A 19,126-nucleotide genomic window follows, 5' to 3' on the forward strand; every position below is an offset into this window, starting at 1 on the left:
TGAGGAACTCCCATTAGGGTCAGATTCCAATCTCCCTGATGCTGGCTCAGTTCATCAGAGTGAGGCAGATCATATCCCGTCATGCACATGATATCGGACAGCTGCGAGTACCCATTGATGGAACTGAACCAAACCCCCACATCCAAACCGCCCCAGTCTCTCCACTGCTGGACAACTGGATCTCAGTTTCATGATCTGGGCCTGTCTCGGCTCCTAACGCACAGTCCAAGACACATGCACCAAACAAACCCCTTTGCACAGCACCAACCACAATGGAGCAGTGTCTCGGTACAGCTCTCTAGGCACTACTGCAATAAAAACGTTAAACAATAACTGCATTACATGCTATCTCTCAACCCTCCTCCCCACCCCATCCTACATCCATCACTTTCTTACTTGTACAGGCCATCTGGTTCCAGGCATTTGAAAATGACCGAATAAAGGCTGGTTTCTGGGACCTCTCCATGGCTCCTGCCAGCTGCCACGCAGGAAGTTCCGAGTCCGGAGAGCAAATCATCAGCAAAGCTCAAGGATTCTCCTGAAGACCAAAGAGAAGAAGGGCAAGATTAATAAAGCTAAGCAACCCTATGCTCAATCTCCAACCCTGGCATTCATTGTTCCCTGAGCCTTCCCCTTTCCATATACAGCACAGGCCTGCAGGCAATCAGACAGGAAGGAGCTGCACCATGGGCTCCTATAGGGTATATTGCCCATACACAGCGCAGGGCCATCAGCAGCATACAAGCCCACTGCAGAGCTCATAAACAGCGAGGCAAATCCAGACCGAGTTGACTCACAGCTTGGACTGGGCAATATGAGCATAGAGCATATAGGCAACACGCAGATTCATGCCAGGGATGACCCTGCAAATGTTGAACCCTGAATCTACATCCTCTAATGGGGCAATACCTTCGTCTTTGGAAGAAAACGGACTCAGTGCTTGGGTCGGTCTTTTCCACCTCAAAAATCTCTGATTTCTGATTCGGTTTTTAAAGTGACATTATCACTTTTTTAAAAAAAAAAGCACCTGTCACAGTCCAGCAGGTTTCTTCACCTTGGCTACTACTAACACCTTAGCTGACCAGCGTTGAAGGAAATTTTAGAAATGCAATTTCCTTGTCATGGTTATGCTCTTTGTTTCCTTTTTCTCTCAGGCTGTGTGGACAACAAAAAGCAATGACTTCCCATTCACAGACCGTCTCCCTGTCAGGTTCCAAATGCTGCAGCTCTTGCAATTCAAACACCGCAGGGAGATGACTGTTTCTTTTAAAGCAATCGTTTTAATGATCATTTAAAATAATAACAAATAATAATAATGCAGGGACATTTTTGTAAGTCTTAGGTTTTATACAAGCTTATTTTTACTACTACACCACTCAGCTTTTACAACATGACCCAATTTAAGTTGACAGGGTCCCTTGAATTACACTTCTAGGGCCTGACTCCCCACTGCTTTCCCCTACGTATACCAGCGCAACGTGAGTTACTAGTTGGATTTTGCTGCATTTTGTATACATTTTGCACTGGTGTAACTGACAGCTCACAGGCCAAGCAGTGGAAAATCAGACCCAACTGGCCTGATGCTCTTGGTGTACACCGGGAGTAATTCCATTGAAATTAGTTGAGTTACAGTGGTGCGAAGGATCAGACCCTTCATTCCCGCTTGTGCCAGGGAACCTTGTATGAAGGTGCCAAGGTTTTATGGCATATATCAGTGGAGAATTCTGTTCTTACCATATTTCTGTCTTTGCATTTTTTAACTGAAAGTAAATCTGATTGAGGACCACAGAAATGGAACATAAATTTCAAACTCTTGGTATGAAATGTGAAAAGCAACACATTGGTGTAATCAGCCCGGAATGTATAATTCCCGCAGGCTGATTACCCAGATAGCACACACAAAAAATTGTGTCTTGTCACAAATTACACAGTTCAATAACAAATGTCCCCCTTGACGGGAGAGAAGAGCAGCAATAAATCCCTTCCTTTCCTAAAGGAATCCAACTCTTAATTATTCATCTTAATGCACCACTCAGGCCCAGGCTCTCGGTATGATTTGTTCTTTCCAAACCATTTTTCAGGCAGAGCCATTACTGCTCTCCATATTTTAACATCGCTACTAGAGATGGGCCTGAACCAAATTTTGAGGAAGTTTGATTGAGAAGAAAGTTTTGGATAAAGCACAGGACTGGGACTCAGAAGATCTGTGTTCAATTGCTGGCTCTGCCATGGACTTCCTGTGTGACCTTGGGCAAGTCACTTAAACTCTCTGGGTTTATGGGCAGATTTAAAAACAAAAAACAAACCCAGCTTTGACTTGATTGGCCCTTGGTTCCAACCTTAACTTCCGGCCCTTTTCACACAATACATAACCAGACTGTAGAATTCATTGCAATAGGATGGTATTAAGGCCAAGAATTTACCAAGGTTCAAAAAGGGCTGAGTCATTTATATGGATAAGAAAATCTAGAGAAAGAATAGTTAATTCTTATGCAATTTTGGGAGGGATATTAAACCACATCCTTCAGGGCTTAAATCAATCTTTAACTATTAGAGATCAGGAAGAGACTTAACGTGGGGGGCAGATTAGCCCACATCTGTCTTCTGTGGGGTTCTTTTGACTTCCTCTGAAGCATCTGGCACGAGGTGATGCCAAAGGCAGGATACAGAAGTAGAAGGACCACAGGTCTGGTTCCGTCTGGCCATTCCTATGTTATTGCTCATGATCTTTTGCCCACCTCACTCAATTGTGTTTCCATGACTGCTTAACTTAGACCTTGTTCTTTGAGACCGGACGCCTTGTACCTTTGAACAGACACAATGCACCCAAGCGTACGGGCACGGTTACCACTATAGTTCGGATACAAACTGACCTTCCACCGTTACCGCTTTGCTGTCTGGAATTGCTGCTGCTGTCTTGAAGGTTTCCATTCTGAATACAGGGTCGCAGGTCACTTGAGGATAACCAGAAGGTGTTTGGGGTTGAGGTGACACAGCACGTTACAGTGAGTCTAGTGCAAATGCCTTTTATACCAGACTACAAAATGTTTGGGCACAAGAGAGATTATCACTGCTTGCTGCACAGCCAACGCTCTCCTGACTTAAAACAATAGTCGCTCGTTATCTGGCTAGATGTTCTTTTGCAGTTGCAGTCGCAGAGTTTTAGGCAAATACAGCTATGTCTAGCCAGCCATTTGTGGAAGCACCTGCACTCGAAATGAGAGTTAACAAATGCAAGTGATGGGCAGAGCGTACACGTGCTTTAGTGCTCCAAAGGCTGGTGGGCTCTTTCACCAGCAAGGGAAGGGAAGCAAACTCCATGCCCGAGTCCTTTTTAAGGGCCTTTGAACAATGGGCACAAACCTAACAAAACAGAACATGTCAATTGAAAATGCTGGTTACAATCCCCCCCAACGGCTTCTTCCCTACTTCAAGCCACAAGAGAGAAAGAGAACACACCCTTCCTCCTTCAGCCAAGCTGCTTCTTCCTTATATACCCCACCCATCCACGTGATAGGCAGGGATCTCTTACCCCTTTCCAGGCCGCTGCGTTCACTTTATTACAGGCCCCCTGCAGGGGATTCCGAAGCCCTGGCACTTCCACTGCCAGACCTAAGAGGTGGCCCGGGCAAGCCAGTGGATGGCCTGTGTTCTGATGCAGTTAGAGCCAGGAGTCTAACACAGCTCCAAAAGGCACTGTGGGGAGGATTTGAGACCAGCACAGCACCGCCACAGTCATCAAAATACACATCTGGGTATTTCTAAAGAGCCCAGAACATCAGGCGCTGAGCACTTTTGAAAATCTGACCCATCTGTCTAGTTACTCCTCTGGACCCCACCACTGCAATATGTGAGTTCCTTGAAAACATTAATGAATTTACCACCACAACACCCCTGTGGGGCAGGGGAGCATTAATGTCCCCCAGATATACTGGGGGAACTGAGGCACGGAGAGATGTATTTGTAGCAAACCCACATATTGAACCAAGGTCTCCTGAGACCCAATCTAGTGCAGGAACATGAAAAACTGCCTCAAGTTGGCAGATAAACTGTTACATAAGAACTGTGTTGATCAGAAGCCAGGATGCTCTGGGAAAAGCTACCCTAGACAAAAGTCTTGCGTATTCCATAGCCACAGAATTTGCCATGGAATATCCCTTTGCTGGAGAATTGAGTTTCGGAATCTCTGCTTTCATTTAAAACAAAACATTTCTCTAATGTAACCTGCTGGCGAGCGTGTGCAGACCCCATCTCTGGCAATCCACCAAAGAGGAATAATTAGCAGTACTACTTACAGAGTTTTAGCTCAAGCTATAGCAACTTACAGCTGTAGCGCTGGAGAACCCTGGCTCAATCGTTGCTATAGCCTCTATCACACTCGTGCTTAAGGTTACAGAAATAACCTTGACCAAATATAAATCGATGGCGTGATGTCTGCAGAAAGCCTAGAACAATAACTCTGAGAGCTGTGGTCTGATGTGACCTGCCCTGTGGACCCTATTAGGCCACAGCTAGCCCTATAAAAGGCTGTGGGCCAGGAGCTCAGGTAGTCTCTCTCTAGATGTGGAGAGAGACGGGCCTGGCTGCTTGGGAGCTCAGCAGGGTACTTAGAGGGAAAGGTCAAAGGAGCTGGGGAGCTCCAGGCTGGAAAACCCCCGGGCTGCAGGCCGGGAAGGGTACTGGGGTTGCAGAGGTGCAGCCCAGGGTAGGCAAAGGCAGCAGGTCCAAACTCCCCTTGCCGATGATGATTGGTATAGACTGCAGTCTGCCCCAGTGAGTAGGGGCTAGATGGTGACTGGCAGTAGCTCAGAGGCGAGGTGGGGATAGAGGGTTGGGGGTTCCCTGGGGTGGGGAGACCCAGAGAGTGGAGGTACTGCCAGGGGGCAGCACCCAAGATAAAGGGGCACCAGAGTCTGGGAGGGACACGGGGGCCTGAGGCGCGTGGGATACTGGCCAGTAGAGGGCGCTCCAAGTCTGAAAAAGCTAATTCCCTGAACGACCAGCAGGAGGTGCCGTGGCAGCGAGTCGTCGCCATGCTACAATAGCCTATGGCTTTTTTTCAAGATGCTGCAGAATTTAGCCTCTATCTGGTAGAAGTCACCATTTTGCTAGAACCAGACATCTGACATTTTGTTTTCTGTCTGCTGGGACTCATCCACTGCATCCCATTCTCTCCAGCTTTTTCCACCATGGCTAGTTATCTAGATCCCAGTGAATTCATCCTGCACTGTTCCACGAAGGTTGGGCAAGGAGGGGGGTGAGCCAGAAGCATAATCTGTCTAGAGAAATGATAAGCAAGGTCAAGAGAGCTGGCACGTGAGCTGCTCAGGCAGGCTGCAAGCTCCCCTGCTTCCATGGGACACACGCAGAGGCCCAACCTGCAGGGACAACATTGTGGGACCAAGACCCAGCCCATGGAGCAAGGCCACCAGGAAAGCAAAAACCCCGCCCTCAGAAATAACCATTCTGAAAATAACCATTGACAAAAGTTTATCGCACTGACCCATAGCTGTGTGTTTGCATAGGGACGGGGGTGGAGTAGGAATGAAAGCTGTTTACTGGTAGTATAATAGGCAGGGCTGGTAGGCCCTCCTATCACTAAGGTCACTCGACAGTTCCCATTCTAAGATCCTGTTTTCAGTTTGCTTCTAACTTTGCCAGATTTTAACCATTTGGGCTGGGGCAAAGGAAGGGAAGAGAGGGAAACAGACCCGATAAGGAGCCAATGTGCGGGGGGAAGAACTGGGACTGGCTGGGCAAAGACACTAGGACAAAGAGCAGGGCCAGGCTGAACTGGAGGTGGGTGCCGGACAAGGAGCCCAATCTGTGCACTGACTGAGGCAGGGGTGCTGTGGAAAAAGTTAGCATATCACTTAAAGTCTGCATCCTACTGCATGAGCTCAAGGAGGGTGAATTAAAGTGGCCCAGGCAACCTTACTTTTGGCATCTCCTAACTTTTGAGTGCTTGGACTATGCGGGCTTAATAATGTTCTTTTACCATATTTTTGGTGTCTAATAACAATGAATGTTGCCATGAAATTTAGGGGTTGTTGCCACAGAATTTGGTCCCATTTTGCCCTGGAGTGCACAAGGCCCAGCCTATATTTGTGAGTTCCCCCTGCATGGGAGGAAATGCAGCTAGAGACTTTTGCCAAGGTGGTGTCAATTTAGGTTAAGCCCAAACCCTTGCAATAGACCCCCTAGAGTGAGAAGGTGCTTTGTGGTCAAACCTGAGCTTCGGGTGAACTTTTCTCCCTCCTTGCTCTGCACCGAACATTGCTACAATGTAATAGAAGCAAAAAGCTTGTGATTGAAATATCTGGGTAGATGCTAGTGGAGGAGCTACAATCTCAGGTCAGGAGCCTTTATGTGTAGGTAGTAACCAGGAAGCCAATGCCTATGGCCCCAGGGCAATACAGCTCAAGGGAAAATTGGCTATCCCATAGGCTACCCAAAGGTCAACCTATCTAGCCATTTTCAGCTTAAAGTCACAGCTGTATAAATATCCAGTTCCCTGGGGTGACTTTTGCACGATGGCTCATGCACGAGCACACCTCTGCCTTGTAGTACATTTCAAAGCTCCTTTACAGGAACCTTTCTTATTGTACCCACTGCTAGTCAGAGCTACGTGAAACTTGGCCATTCAAGGATTTGACAAACCTATTTAGGTTCTGTTCATAGACCACCCTCCGTGACCGCCAGGGGTCAGTTTGCACTAACTCATAAAACTCAAAGCAAAATAGATGGCGTATGTAGGGGTGGGAGTGGGCCGTGGGGTATTCAGCTCAGGTTTGTGAGCCTCCACAAGCCTCTCTTATTCCCTGGTCCAAGATCTGTGGTGGTAACAAAAGGTTCCCCGGTGGCTTTGCTCCTAGCAGTGCCTAGGACAGGGCTCCTCATTAGAACCTCCTCTCCCAAGAATGGCTTGTGAACACAGCATCAAAGCACCAGGTCAGCAATAACTTACTCGCCCACCCACCCTGAGATTACAGGGTCTGTTTAGTGCAAGAGGGAAGGCTGCGTAGGCCACCAGAGTTATCTTTCTGAAAGTGCCCCAGACTCTCTAACGCCCACCTGGCCAGTCCTTAGAGGGGAACTCTGTTTAATGCCTCATCTGCAGGCCATCACCCCACCCTGTACCAGACTCAGCATCCTGTTTGGAGACTCGAACCCATGGTCTCTTGGCCTAGCAGCAAGCAGGCTACGAGTCACACGTCCTGGAATGAACTATAACCAGCACTGATGGCCTAATTCTCCGCTCCCTGACAGCTGTGTAAATCACAAGGAGATTCACTGACGTCAACAGGACTTCCTTGGCTGGGCAGAGCCAAATGAAGAGAGCAGAGAATCAAGCCATGAGACTCCTTAGGGAGAAGAATGTGGAAGCCTTTTTGCCACAGGGAACTCTTGACCGTTTAGCCAGATTCCCTTCTGGGCTCAGAACCACGTCATCGAGAGAACTGCAGCACGTAAAACATGGGGAGAGGATGACTCAGCCCGGCTCCTTTGCGGGTGCACAAAGGTTCAACCCTGGGCGCCGTGGTTCTTCTTTCTGGCGCAGACAGACCCGACGTGGCGTGGCGGCAAAGGAGGGAGATGAACAAGAGGGAGTGGAGCCACTATAAGAACCGTCTGCTGCAATTCCTAGAAAGAAGAGGAGGAGGAGGACTCTCCGATGTCCATTTGTCACTCAGGCCTGACAGCTGGATTACTGGCCTAGACTAAACCAACCCCTTCCCAGTCACTCTCCTCTGAGTGTGGTTTTCTTTTTCTCTTTCTTTCTTTCTTACAACCTGTTTTTAATTTATTCTTGTGCCATCTCTGACTGAGACCTCAACTCAATCTGGTGCTTGGGGGGGGGGGGGGAACAAGAAAAAAAAAGTCCTTAAAAATCATCTTGTATTTAGTTTGGTTAGGTTTGAAGCTTCAGCAGAAGGAAGATTAACCTTTTCTGCCTAACTTAATGAAAACAAGGGGAAAGTCTGTATGGATAAATAAATAACCGTGTGGGCATGGCACAGAGGCTCTCACGTTACAGCCTCGGTGGAGCTGTAATGGGGAACAGGCACATGCCTGTGCAGCAGCTCCCAGTTCCCTCTCCGTTTTCCAGGAAAGGGAAACAGAACAGAATGTCAGAAGCCCAAACGGGCACCAATGACGGTGCCCAGAGATGGCAGGTGGGGCCCTGCTGGGACTTCCGTCCCCGACGGTGCCCTCTGGAGCGGTGCCAATGGGAGCAGAGGGGAAGGGAGGCCGCACTTGCATGGCTTCTGCCTGGTTTTGTTTTCTGATTGCAAGAAACACCTGATGCAGCGAGGCCTCTAAATGCCTCACGTTTTTCTGGGTTCTCCTTGCATCCTCTCCTCCCGCCAGGGTCCGTCCTCAAGGCGCTGGGGCAAAGAGAGGACAGCAAGTTTGGGAGCATGGGATTTGCTCTGGTCTGTTTGGAGCGATAGATGCTGAGGTCAGGCCCAGGGCTGTCCTTTGGGAGCCAGGCTGGACCTCAGTTCAATGGGCTTTCAGATCAGACCCCCCATGTGAGGGGAGGTCTCTCTTGAAGAGACTCGGCTAGATCCTCAGCGGGGTAAATCAATGTGCTGACACTTCAGTCAGTGAAGCTACTCTGATGTACAAGGTCCAACCAATTGATCATGCCAATCAAATGGGGTCCTCACTCATTGAGACTGGAGGTCAGAACCCTCCTTCCACCTCACCTCTCTTGCCATGGTGCACAAAGGGATTCACACAGACAAAAAATGATTAACTCTTCTTTATATTCCAGCAATGCCCACAATGGGCTAGTCTCCATTTCCAAACACAGGAAAACTGGGCCCCTGCCCCGAAGAGCCTGGAGTCTACGAAAAGCTCCTTATGTCCTGGAATATCTCCAAGTGCTTTGCACACTATACACATGGGAATCACCTAACCTACACCTGTGATGCAGCCACTTCTAGGGTGGAACGTGGAAGCTAATTAAGACCATGCCTTTGGACAAGTCATTTAATCTTTCTATGCCTCGGTTCCCCATTGGTTAAATGGGGAGAATAGCACTTCCTTTCTCCCATTCTTTGTCTTGTCTAGTTAGACCATAAGCTCTTTGGGGGGGGGGGACTGTCTCTTACTGCATGTGTATCATTATATTAATTATTATTTCTGTAGCATCTAGGAGCTGCAGAAAGAGAGGAAGACCCCAATGCAACAGGTGCTGCAGAAACGCACAACAACACAGAGCCTATGTGCCGCGGTTACGCCAATACACGAATAACAACAAAAGGCTCCATGTTTTTTCCAGTCCCTGGAGTCTTCCAGGCCCTCAAGTGACTGCACTTGGCAGTTGTGAATGGCTAAAATGACAAGAACATTTCCCAGTGTGTCTAGAGTAGTAAAAAACCCTAGGATGGCTCTGTCAGAGCCTTCCAAGTCTAAGAGACAGTGGCTACAGACCCCACACCAGATTGCAGGGTGGAGTGCTGACTGGAATCAATAGCAGCTCTCTCAGCTGAAGGGGCTGCAACGCCCAGCACATACTGCCCCTCATCAGGAACACAGGGTGCATGACTAATGAATCCCTTTGATTTAAATGGCACACTTCCAAAGGCTTGTGTGTGTCTTAGGATTCCCTACAGCACCCAGCACCATAGTATCTACGCCCTCCGGACACTCTGATACCTGTAGCAAAGACCTTCTGGAAAACAGCCGTAAGTTGGACATTGGCATTTGTGACCCAGCCCACCCTGCCGCCAGCGTAACTATCCCTGTCCTCCAAGAAACCAGCATCCAGACAAAATGTGCATCCAGCCCGCTTGGCCTGTGTGTCACAGGGTCCACACAGGTTTCTGCCTTCTCACCCTGTGCCCAGGCTGGTAAAATAAGAGTCCTCACGCCTTCTCCTGGTGTTTCACCCTTGTGCTTTATTTTACAGTGCCACCATGCAGTCCCCTTTATCCCCCAACTGTCATCCTCTTCCCAACCCGCTCCAGGGTCTCTTGGCCCGTGAGGCTCCCTTCCTGTGGTGAGGAGACAGAGCTGTGGCCTGCTGTCCCCTCCCAGCCTAGCCTCCTGACTGAGTTTGGTTCAGGGCTTTTATAGCCCTCCCAGCCTTCAGCCCAGCTGTCGCTGCTTAGCTCAGTCTATTGCAGTGAGCCAGCCCTCGTTAAGGCCCACAGCTGGGCTCGGGCTGGCTGCTTTGAGCCTCTGCCCTGGCCTCTCTGCCTGAAAGCAGGGCTTAGCCAGCATTTCAGCAGGGCAGTCAAGGGGTTTTACCCCTGCCCTGCCACACAGTGCAAACTGCAAAAGACACCATCTACAGCATGGGGTGGGGTGGGGTCAGATGGGAGATAATGCATTTAGCCCTGTCACCCCAGCCTGGGAATGTCTCTCCAGGCTCACCCGCAGCATGCAGAGGCTGTCAGAGCTGGTTCTTCTGATCACTTGGCTCAGATCCTCAAAAAGGTATTTAGGCACCTAATTCCCATTGATTTCAACAGGAGTTGGGCATCTCAATACTTTTGAGGATCTGGGCCCTAGCTTTCATTAGGGGTTGGTTGGGGTTTCCAAATAGGTTGTTCTTTAAGGCTCATTCACAGAATCATAGAAGATTAGAATTGGAAGAGACCTCAGGAGGTGTCTAGTCCAATCCCCCGCTCAAAGCAGGACCAATCCCCAACTAAATCATCCCAGCCAGGGCTTTGTCAAGCCGGACCTTAAAAACCTCTAAGGAAGGAGATTCCACCACCTTCCTAGGTAACCCATTCCAGTGCTTCACCACCCTCCCAGTGATTTTTTCCCCCTAATATCCAACCTAAAGCTCCGCCACTGCAACTTGAGACCGTTACTCCTTGTTCTGTCATCTGCCACCACTGAGAACAGTCTAGATCCATCCTCTTTGGAACCCCCCTTCAGGTAGTTGAAGACTGCTATCAAATCCCCCCTCATTCTTCTCTTCTGCAGACTAAATAAGCCCAGTTCCCTTAGCCTCTCCTTATATGTCATGTGCCCCAGCCTCCTAATCATTTTTGTTGCCCTCCGCGGGACTTTCTCCAATTTGTCCACATCCTGTCTGTAGTGAGGGACCCAAACTGGACACAATACTTCAGATGTGGCCTCACCCATGCCAAATAGAGGGGAATAATCACTTCCCTTGATCTGCTGGCAATGCTCCTACTAATGCAGCCCAATATGCCGTTGGCCTTCTTGGCAACAAGGGCACACTGTTGACTCATATCCAGCTTCTCATCCACTGTAATCCCCAGGTCCTTTTCTGCAGAACTGCCGCTTAGCTAGTCAGTCCCCAGCCTGTAGCAGTGCATGGGATTCTTCCGTCCTAAGTGCAGGACTCTGCACTTGTCCTTGTTGAACCTCATCAGATTTCTTTTGGCCCAGTCCTCCAATTTGTCTAGGTCTCTCTGGACCTTCTCCCTACCCTCCAGCATAACTATCTCTCCCCCCATTTTAGTGTCATCTGCAAACTTCCCTCCTTCTCCTTCTTTAATGAAACGATCCCTAGTGAGCCTCGTGAAGCCAGTTGCTATGTGGGTAGTACAAGAGGTCTCTTGCTCCCGGACTTGAAGAGTTCAGGCCTTGACAGTCTGCTACTAAGAGAAGCATCCACCTCATTATTATTTTTCGTGAAGTGACACCTAGAGACCACTGCCCCATGCAGTAAGGCTCTGTACAAACCTATAACAAAGAGACAGTCCCTACCTCCAGGAGCTTAAAGTCTTGTGAGACGTTCATAATAAAATTGCTCACAAAGGGTCACAAATCTGTTCAGGTGGATTTGTCCCCATGTGTGGTTCAGACCCTTGCTCTCATGGACCCAAGCATAGCCCCATACAACTTAGCTCTGTCTATCCAGGGTGTTGGGCGGTTCCGGTTGGTTGGTGGGTGTCCAAATGCAGAGCGGACCAGCTTTCACCCAGGGGAACCAGGGATCCTTCTTGAACTAGGAGGAAGCCTAGTGGATGGAAGCCAGCCCTGGTTGAATTCCACCACTGGGTCTAACACACCATCTGTCCTACTGCAGAATGAAAGTGGGGCTTTTGATTCAACGAGGGAGCAAGAGAGAGCCTGCCAAACGTTGCGCTGCCAGTCCCTCATTTTCAACTCTACTGATCACACCCTCTTACGCCCAGCTCTTAAACGCCAAATTCTCATTGACTTACCACCCTGTGGGAACTCACTGATTGGGTGCAAGTCAATGCAGCATCGAATCCTTAGCTTTTAAAAAAATCCTCCCCTCTAGACATGCACCCTGGCCTCAAATCCCAAGATAGAAGCGGGGGTGGGGGTGGAGGGAAGCATTTCCTAGAATGAAACGCAGAGTGTATAATTAATCTCTAAAAACACGATTGCCCTGGGTAATTTGTCAAATCAAATCACTGTAAACTGATGCCAAAAAGCAATCCCCCTGCTCTCTGCTTCATTTCTCTTTGCACTTTTTGGGTAAATGGACCTTTTGTAGCTCTGCAAGATCAGAAAATTAGTTCTATAGCATCGTCGTTGCCTTCCCCTCCTCCTGGCTCCTTCCTACACTTCATGGCTCAGTGCCGGAGAGTGGCTTGGACTAATCATGCATCCAGGTTCACTACTGTCAGTAGTGACCAACTGAAAGCAGCAACTCTTTGTCCAGCACAATTTTATTCTGAATACAGCCAGGTGATATTGTCAGACGCTGATTTCTGCAGTGTGCTAGTGATAATGTCATAGACCAGAATGTTCAGGAGATCTCAGCCCGCACATCTAGGGCTGGATTATCAGCACTTTTGAAAATCTGGCCCTTATTCAGTTACCTCAATGGGAACAGAGCTCTTTGGAACATCTGGCCTCCCACTGGGGTCTTGAACACCTGAAAATCTGGGGGGAAGATCTGCAGCTGGTATGAACTGTTCTTGCTCTACTGCAGCCAATGGAGCTATATCAATTTACAACCTCTGATGATCTGCACCCTGGCTGTGAGTGATTTGGAATAAGGGTGCCATACTGGTTATTACAGACCGATGAGTGATTTGGAAAACAAAAGGAATTTAAAGAACATTGTCATAAATAAAAGTGAGGAGTTGCTTCACTATGATTCCTGGGGAATTATTGATCCTGATCTTGCAAACCTTTACACATGTTTAATTTACTTATGTGAGCCATTCTATTAAACTCAATGGAAGTACTCACATGCATACAGTTACTCAGGTGAGTATGTGTTTGCAGAACCAAGGCAACAGTTAGTGAGTATCCTGACAACTGGAGAATTTGAGAAAATATTGTTGAATCCTGAACATTTTATCACAGATGTTTTTCATCAGAAAATTCATACCAGGAAGTATATCATTTGTTATTCTCCTGTTTACAAATTTTCAGTCATCCAACCAGGGAGAAGAAGCCATGCCATGTGACTTAGGAGACCAACTACCTATGCCATGACAACACATATTGCATAGCAGAAGGAGAGAGATCACAAAGAACTCACAGGCTGGAAATCACCCATTCAAGCCCTTTGTGAATACAACTGCAAGGATGGAGATCAGTTCTTGAATGATGGCTATGTTTGTAATTAGGGTCAGTTCATAACCAAGATTTCAGATCAGCTCTAATGGTGATCAAAGCGATTCGTTCTTTTATAATTTTGATTAATTTTAATGAATTACTGGGTCAAATGAAGGCTGGCGCTGGAACTCTGTATGAGGATGAGTTTATTTCATCCCTACTGTAATGGCCAACTGCCCCACTTCCATTTCTGGTGTGATGAGTGTAGTTCTCCATTCCAGCAATGTCTGTCCTGCATCCCATACCAAAACTGGCAGGTTCCTTTAGACCATTCCAAGTACACATGCCATATGCATCTCTTCCATGAAACCCAGCTGTAATGTACAGGGGTTGAGTAATATCCTTTTAAATAGTTTGTGAGCCCTCTAGCGGCCCTCACAGTCTTCTATGTTTCACAAGCCACCAAAAGGCTGCCAGAACTGCAATGTTGTATGCATATGCAGCTAGGCCTTGCATGTTGTATGTAGTTCATAAACACGGCTATCTGAACCCCAACATGCTCATGTGGTTACTTCGTACTATATATGTTGTATAAAGAGCAGAAGACAACATCAGAAGAATAAGCACCTTTGATGACTGGCACCATAGAGAATTATAAATTGGCTCTTCAGAGACAGCTGTGTCTGCCATTTTACTAGCAGAAAGGTTTGTCTAACGTCTTCATGGCAACAGCCTCAAGCAAATTAACTAATTGAGCTGGTCAAGATTTTCCCAGCAAAACATTTTTTTTGTCTGCTCCGAATTGGACACAAAAGGAATGTGAACCTGAGTCTTCCACATTGCAGGTGAGTGCCATAGCCAACGGGCTATTATGGGATGGGGCTCCACTCTCTATTTTTCAGGAAAATTTTGGAAAGGTCTCAGTTTCGGGGCGATGCGGAACGAACCCAAACGCCAGAACCACAGCGTTTTTTGCAAAAAGGAATTCTTGATGTCCAGCCAGCCCTATTTGCCAAGACTCTGGGCTCTCTGAGGCTTTCAGAGTTTTGCATTAAACAATGTGTTAACCAGGGCATTGTTTCCCCTTTGTTTCTCCTAAGCAAGGTGGCTAGAAAAAACTTTTTGTATAATAGGGACTGATTCTGCAAGGTGCTGCATACTCTGGCTCTGATCCACCACTGCACTTAAGCACGTGCTCAACTTTAACTCAAGCAATGAGTTTCACAGGCTAATTGTGCAGTGTTTGGAAAAGGATTTCCCCATATCAGGTCTCAATTTGTTGCCTTACAATTTCATTGACAGTCTCCTAGTTCTTGTGCCATGACAAAGGATTAATTGAAGAGTCTGATCTATCTTCTCTAGATCATTCATTTTGTCCATCTCTTTCATCTCCTCTCTCATTTGGCTCCTCTCTATGGAGAACAAGTTCAACATTTTCAATCTCTCTTCAGATTGAAGTTCTTCCATGTCTTGTCCTCTCCTTGCCATTGACTGTATCAGGACGTTCTCTGTTCCATTACTATTTCCACTGGAATAGACTCTGCCATGTTGAATCTTGAGCACTTACTCACTTAGAGGTAATACTTGGCATTGATATGGCATTTGTCATCCAAAGATTTCAAAGCACTTCACAAAGATTGTTATTATTTATATTGTGACAGCGTGTAGAGGCCCCAGGCAAGACCTGAGTCCCGTTGTGCTATATACACATGGTTGTTGGGTTTCGTGTGTGGGCGTTGGGTGATGTTGGGTGGCTTGTGATATGCAGGAGGTCAGACTAGATGATCTGGTGATCTCTTCTGGCCCTAAACTCTACGTCTATGAGTGTCAGAGGCAGCCCCCGTTCTTAGAGCCTTTAATCTAAATAGAGAAGACAGACAAAAGGTGAGAGGGGAACAGAAAAATGACTTGTCCAACACTACATAGCAGGTCAGCTATACAGCTGGGATTAGAACCCATATCTCCTGGTTCCAAGTCCAGTCTATGTTATCTGCCATCATGCCCTGCTCAGAAGTAGCATTAACCCCATTTTACAGATGCGGGGATTGAGGCAAGCAACATTATCACATGGCAGGACATTGGCAGAGGCAGGAATGTCCCCGGCTCTGAATCTCAGATCACGCAGCTTTGGCCACCAAGGCAAATCAATGGCATCCTGAGTGACTGCAGCAGGAGAGTCTATTTTCAGAGGGGACAGCTCTGAGGATGGCGGTCCCTCTATGTAATACTTCCTGGGAGTCTGTTTCACCTGAGCGAGGAAGGTACTGATGACATTCACGTGATGATATGTCTGAGTTGTTTGACTCCTAGATTTCTCATAGAATCATAGACTTCAAGGCCAGAAGGGACCATAAGGATCACCTAGTCTAGTGTTTTTCAAGCTTTTTTCATTTGTGGACTGCTAAAAAATTTCAAATGTAGGTGTAGGCCCCTTTGAAAAGTTTAGACATAGTCTGTGGACCCCCACAGGTTGAAAACCATCGTTCTATGGTAATGACAACCTTTCGAGGACCCCTTAGACATAGTCTGAGGAACCCTAGGGGTTTGCAGACCACCGTTTGAAAACCACTAATCTTGTCTGATCGCCTGCACATCGCAGGCCACAGAATCTCTCCCAGGCACTCCTGTAATAGACCCCTAACCTCTGGCTGAGTCACTGAAGTCCTCCGTGAGTGCTCAGAATCTAGTAACACCAGCCACACTCTCAGACGGCTGCACTGTCATACGGAGATGGGTCGTAGCCAGCAGTCAAGTAATATCTCACCACTTAGAGAAGGAAGGAGAGGGGAGAGAGATTCCCGGAGCAAGCAGAGGGGGGGTTAAGCCAACTGGGGAATGGATTCCACAGCTGCTCCGAGACCCATGATGATGAGGGAGCATGTGCCTGGCGGTGAAAGCCTCTGAGCTGGCACAGGATGTCATCACTTCCTTCCCTTCTATGGAATCCAACCACTACTTGATGGCTGGGGCTTTGTCAAAACCATAGGGAGAGTCTCCCCCAGCCCAAATCCCTTGGCTCCCAGCAAAGCCTGAAATAAAACCCCTGGCAGTCCTGTAAACCTCCCCCCATCCCAGACACCAAGCGTAGGATGCTGACATTTAGCAGGAGGGAAAACTACCCAAATGAGCCCACTCTCTCTCTCCCCCAGTCCTATCTCCTGGAAAAAGTTCGTAAAGCAGAGCGAAAAAATTAAAAAGGCAAGAAAGAAAAAACCCTCCGAGGTCTGTGGAAATAACGTGTGGAGGGGAAGGGTGAGTCAGGCTTAGTAATAGTGCGAGGATCACCATTCCACAGAGCGGGAGTGATTCACGGGCAAGGGAGAAGGAGTTGAAAGGTGGCAGAGCCCCAGAGAGCAGGCAAGAAAGTTGTGTTCAAGCAGAGGAGAAAATGAGAGCTGGGAAGGGTCCAGGTTACATGCACCTTGCTCCTTGTCAGGGAGTCACGCAACACCGCATGGGAACTGACCATCTTGTCCATCCCCTGTGCCAGTGCCAGTTATTCCCCAGTGCTTTGGCTGTAAACGAACGTAGGCTACAATACCACAACTACATCCATGTCCTTCGCTCCCCACCACCCCCAGCCCTTCCACGGGACGCTCAGCATGGCCGCGTCTTCCCTCGCTCTTGTCATTCCACTCCCCCACCTCTCCCCTTGAGCTGCCACGGATCTACATGATTCTGTTTTCCCCATAAAAGATGCCTTCAAGGAGATTAGAAAAGCAGGCCCTGTTAGGAGCTTTGTGCACTGCAGGGAGAAGGCCCTTTTGGAAGCCATCGGTGGGGAGAGGGGACCATTGGGGGTTTAGACTGTGTGAGCTAATTTCGCTACCCATGAGTCTCTTTCTTCATCCATCTGTTATCTCCCCCGCGCCCATCCCCACCCTCTTCTTTTTATCTGAAATAAATAAATAAATAAATTCCTCTCTCTCCAGTCCACAATGAAAGCTGTAAAACTTTTCAGTTTGGAAAATTCTCCCGCTCAGTTTTTCCTACTGCTTAATCCCCGCTTTGAGTTACAGAATGAGTAAACACGTTTTATAAGGTTCTAATTCATACCTAACCCATACAGTTTATAGCTTTACATAGTAAAAAAGAACAGAAAAGAACAGAAAAAGAAAATAGCCATGACTCCACAGCAGCACTTCTGATCGCTCTGACATGTGCTCAGCTACCAAAGGCAGCCTGGCTCAGTGAGGTGTGAGCTAGCCAGGCTGGGGAATTGTTTCCTTTCCAGATTCCTGCGATCGCCTTTGTAAGAAATAGTCAGTCTCATTAAGGGAGTTGGAACTTCCCCTGCCTACCCTTTGGAGAGAGGAGGAATGCCACTGTATGGCATCGGAGGAGCTGCTTTGTCCACTTGCTGGCCAGATCAAGGGTCTGTCCTTGGGACACAGATGGGGGCAGACCCATAGAGGTGCGATGGAAGTGGGGATGGGCTTAGCTACACTTAGTTGACACCTGTCAGGGATGGGCTAGACAATACTCAGTCCTGCCATGAGTGCAGGGGACTGGACTAGATGACCTCTCGAGATCCCTTCCAGTCCTATGAGTCTATTGTGTACCAGAGGAAGGAATCCAGGCATACATGCCACATGCCTGCCAGGCATTTAGCTGTTATTGGTCATTACAGAGAATCAAAGGGCAGGCATGTTAGTGTGAGGGCAAGGTATCCAAACGGACAGCCATGGGTTCTGAAGTCCTCTGCATATCCACAGAACAGGATCAGCATGGGCAGAGACACTGTACGCTTCTTGACACACACCCAGCCTATGCACTGGCTTGGAGGCACCATCTATATGGGTCACAGAGCGTATTTCTTCTTTGGTCTTTCTGCCAATGGATTTTGTCATGTGGACACTATCACAGTTACAGGGCTAGCTGCAGCTCTGGCCATTCTCTGGTCTCTCTGAGTGCACCCCTGGAGGTGTTAGGCTATAAACTGCCTGGCTTAGACATGACCTCTTCTGGGGTAGAAGCAGTGATTTCTCCCACTCTTAGATGGACCCTGGGCATCCACCGTGTTTACGCAGCAGGCCCAGCTGTCCAATACCTGCAGTTCATTCCTTCCGAAGTCGGTGACTAGAGTGACCCCAACAACCTTCTAAACGTCTGAACAGTAGACATAAAACAAGGCATAAGAGAACCAGGATTTCAAAACGAGAAGCAGCCTATATGCATGTCTCTCTTATCGGGAGGCTTACCATTAGGGCAGAAAACAAGAATTCTCCTTCACAAAAGATGTTGAGGTTTCAACATTTGGTTTTGTTCTACGTTGGAATAAAAACGAGAGCTTTCAAATTTTTTGAAGAAAAAAAAGTACGGAGAGAACATCGTCGCAGAATAGCCACTAGTCAGCTGGATTCAGAGCAGGTCCCCCGCACTGCAGGGGAGGGCCCAACCACCAGGCTGTCAAATCCTTCTCTTGCTCTCCAGCCCAGTGACTATTTGAATATTTATACAAAGCGGAACGACTCCAAAAGCAGCAATTGCTCAGTCAACTCAATAGGCTGGTGGCTCAGGCACTCGTGTGGCATGTGCATGGTCCACGTGCGCTGAATAAGGGATAGCGGCTTTCCTGGGGCCTCCCTCTGTTTGACCACAAATTCCATCCTGGACCCGAGAAACCTTCCCTGACAAGAGTGTCACT

General features: G+C 48.0%; 1 protein-coding gene across 8 annotated transcripts in view; it reads right to left on the minus strand.

Moving 5' to 3' along the window:
* Window positions 1-19,126, minus strand: part of ASTN2 (astrotactin 2) — a 614,387-nt gene that overhangs the window by 60,613 nt on the left and 534,648 nt on the right. For all 8 annotated transcript variants that reach the window (XM_044992620.1, XM_044992622.1, XM_044992619.1 and 5 more), the window contains one exon: window positions 397-538. In XM_044992620.1, coding sequence (XP_044848555.1) covers window positions 397-538 — 142 coding nt within the window. The remainder of the gene's footprint in view (window positions 1-396; window positions 539-19,126) is intronic.

This window comes from Mauremys mutica, chromosome 18, assembly GCF_020497125.1.
Source record: "Mauremys mutica isolate MM-2020 ecotype Southern chromosome 18, ASM2049712v1, whole genome shotgun sequence".
Lineage (NCBI taxonomy): Eukaryota > Metazoa > Chordata > Testudines > Geoemydidae > Mauremys > Mauremys mutica.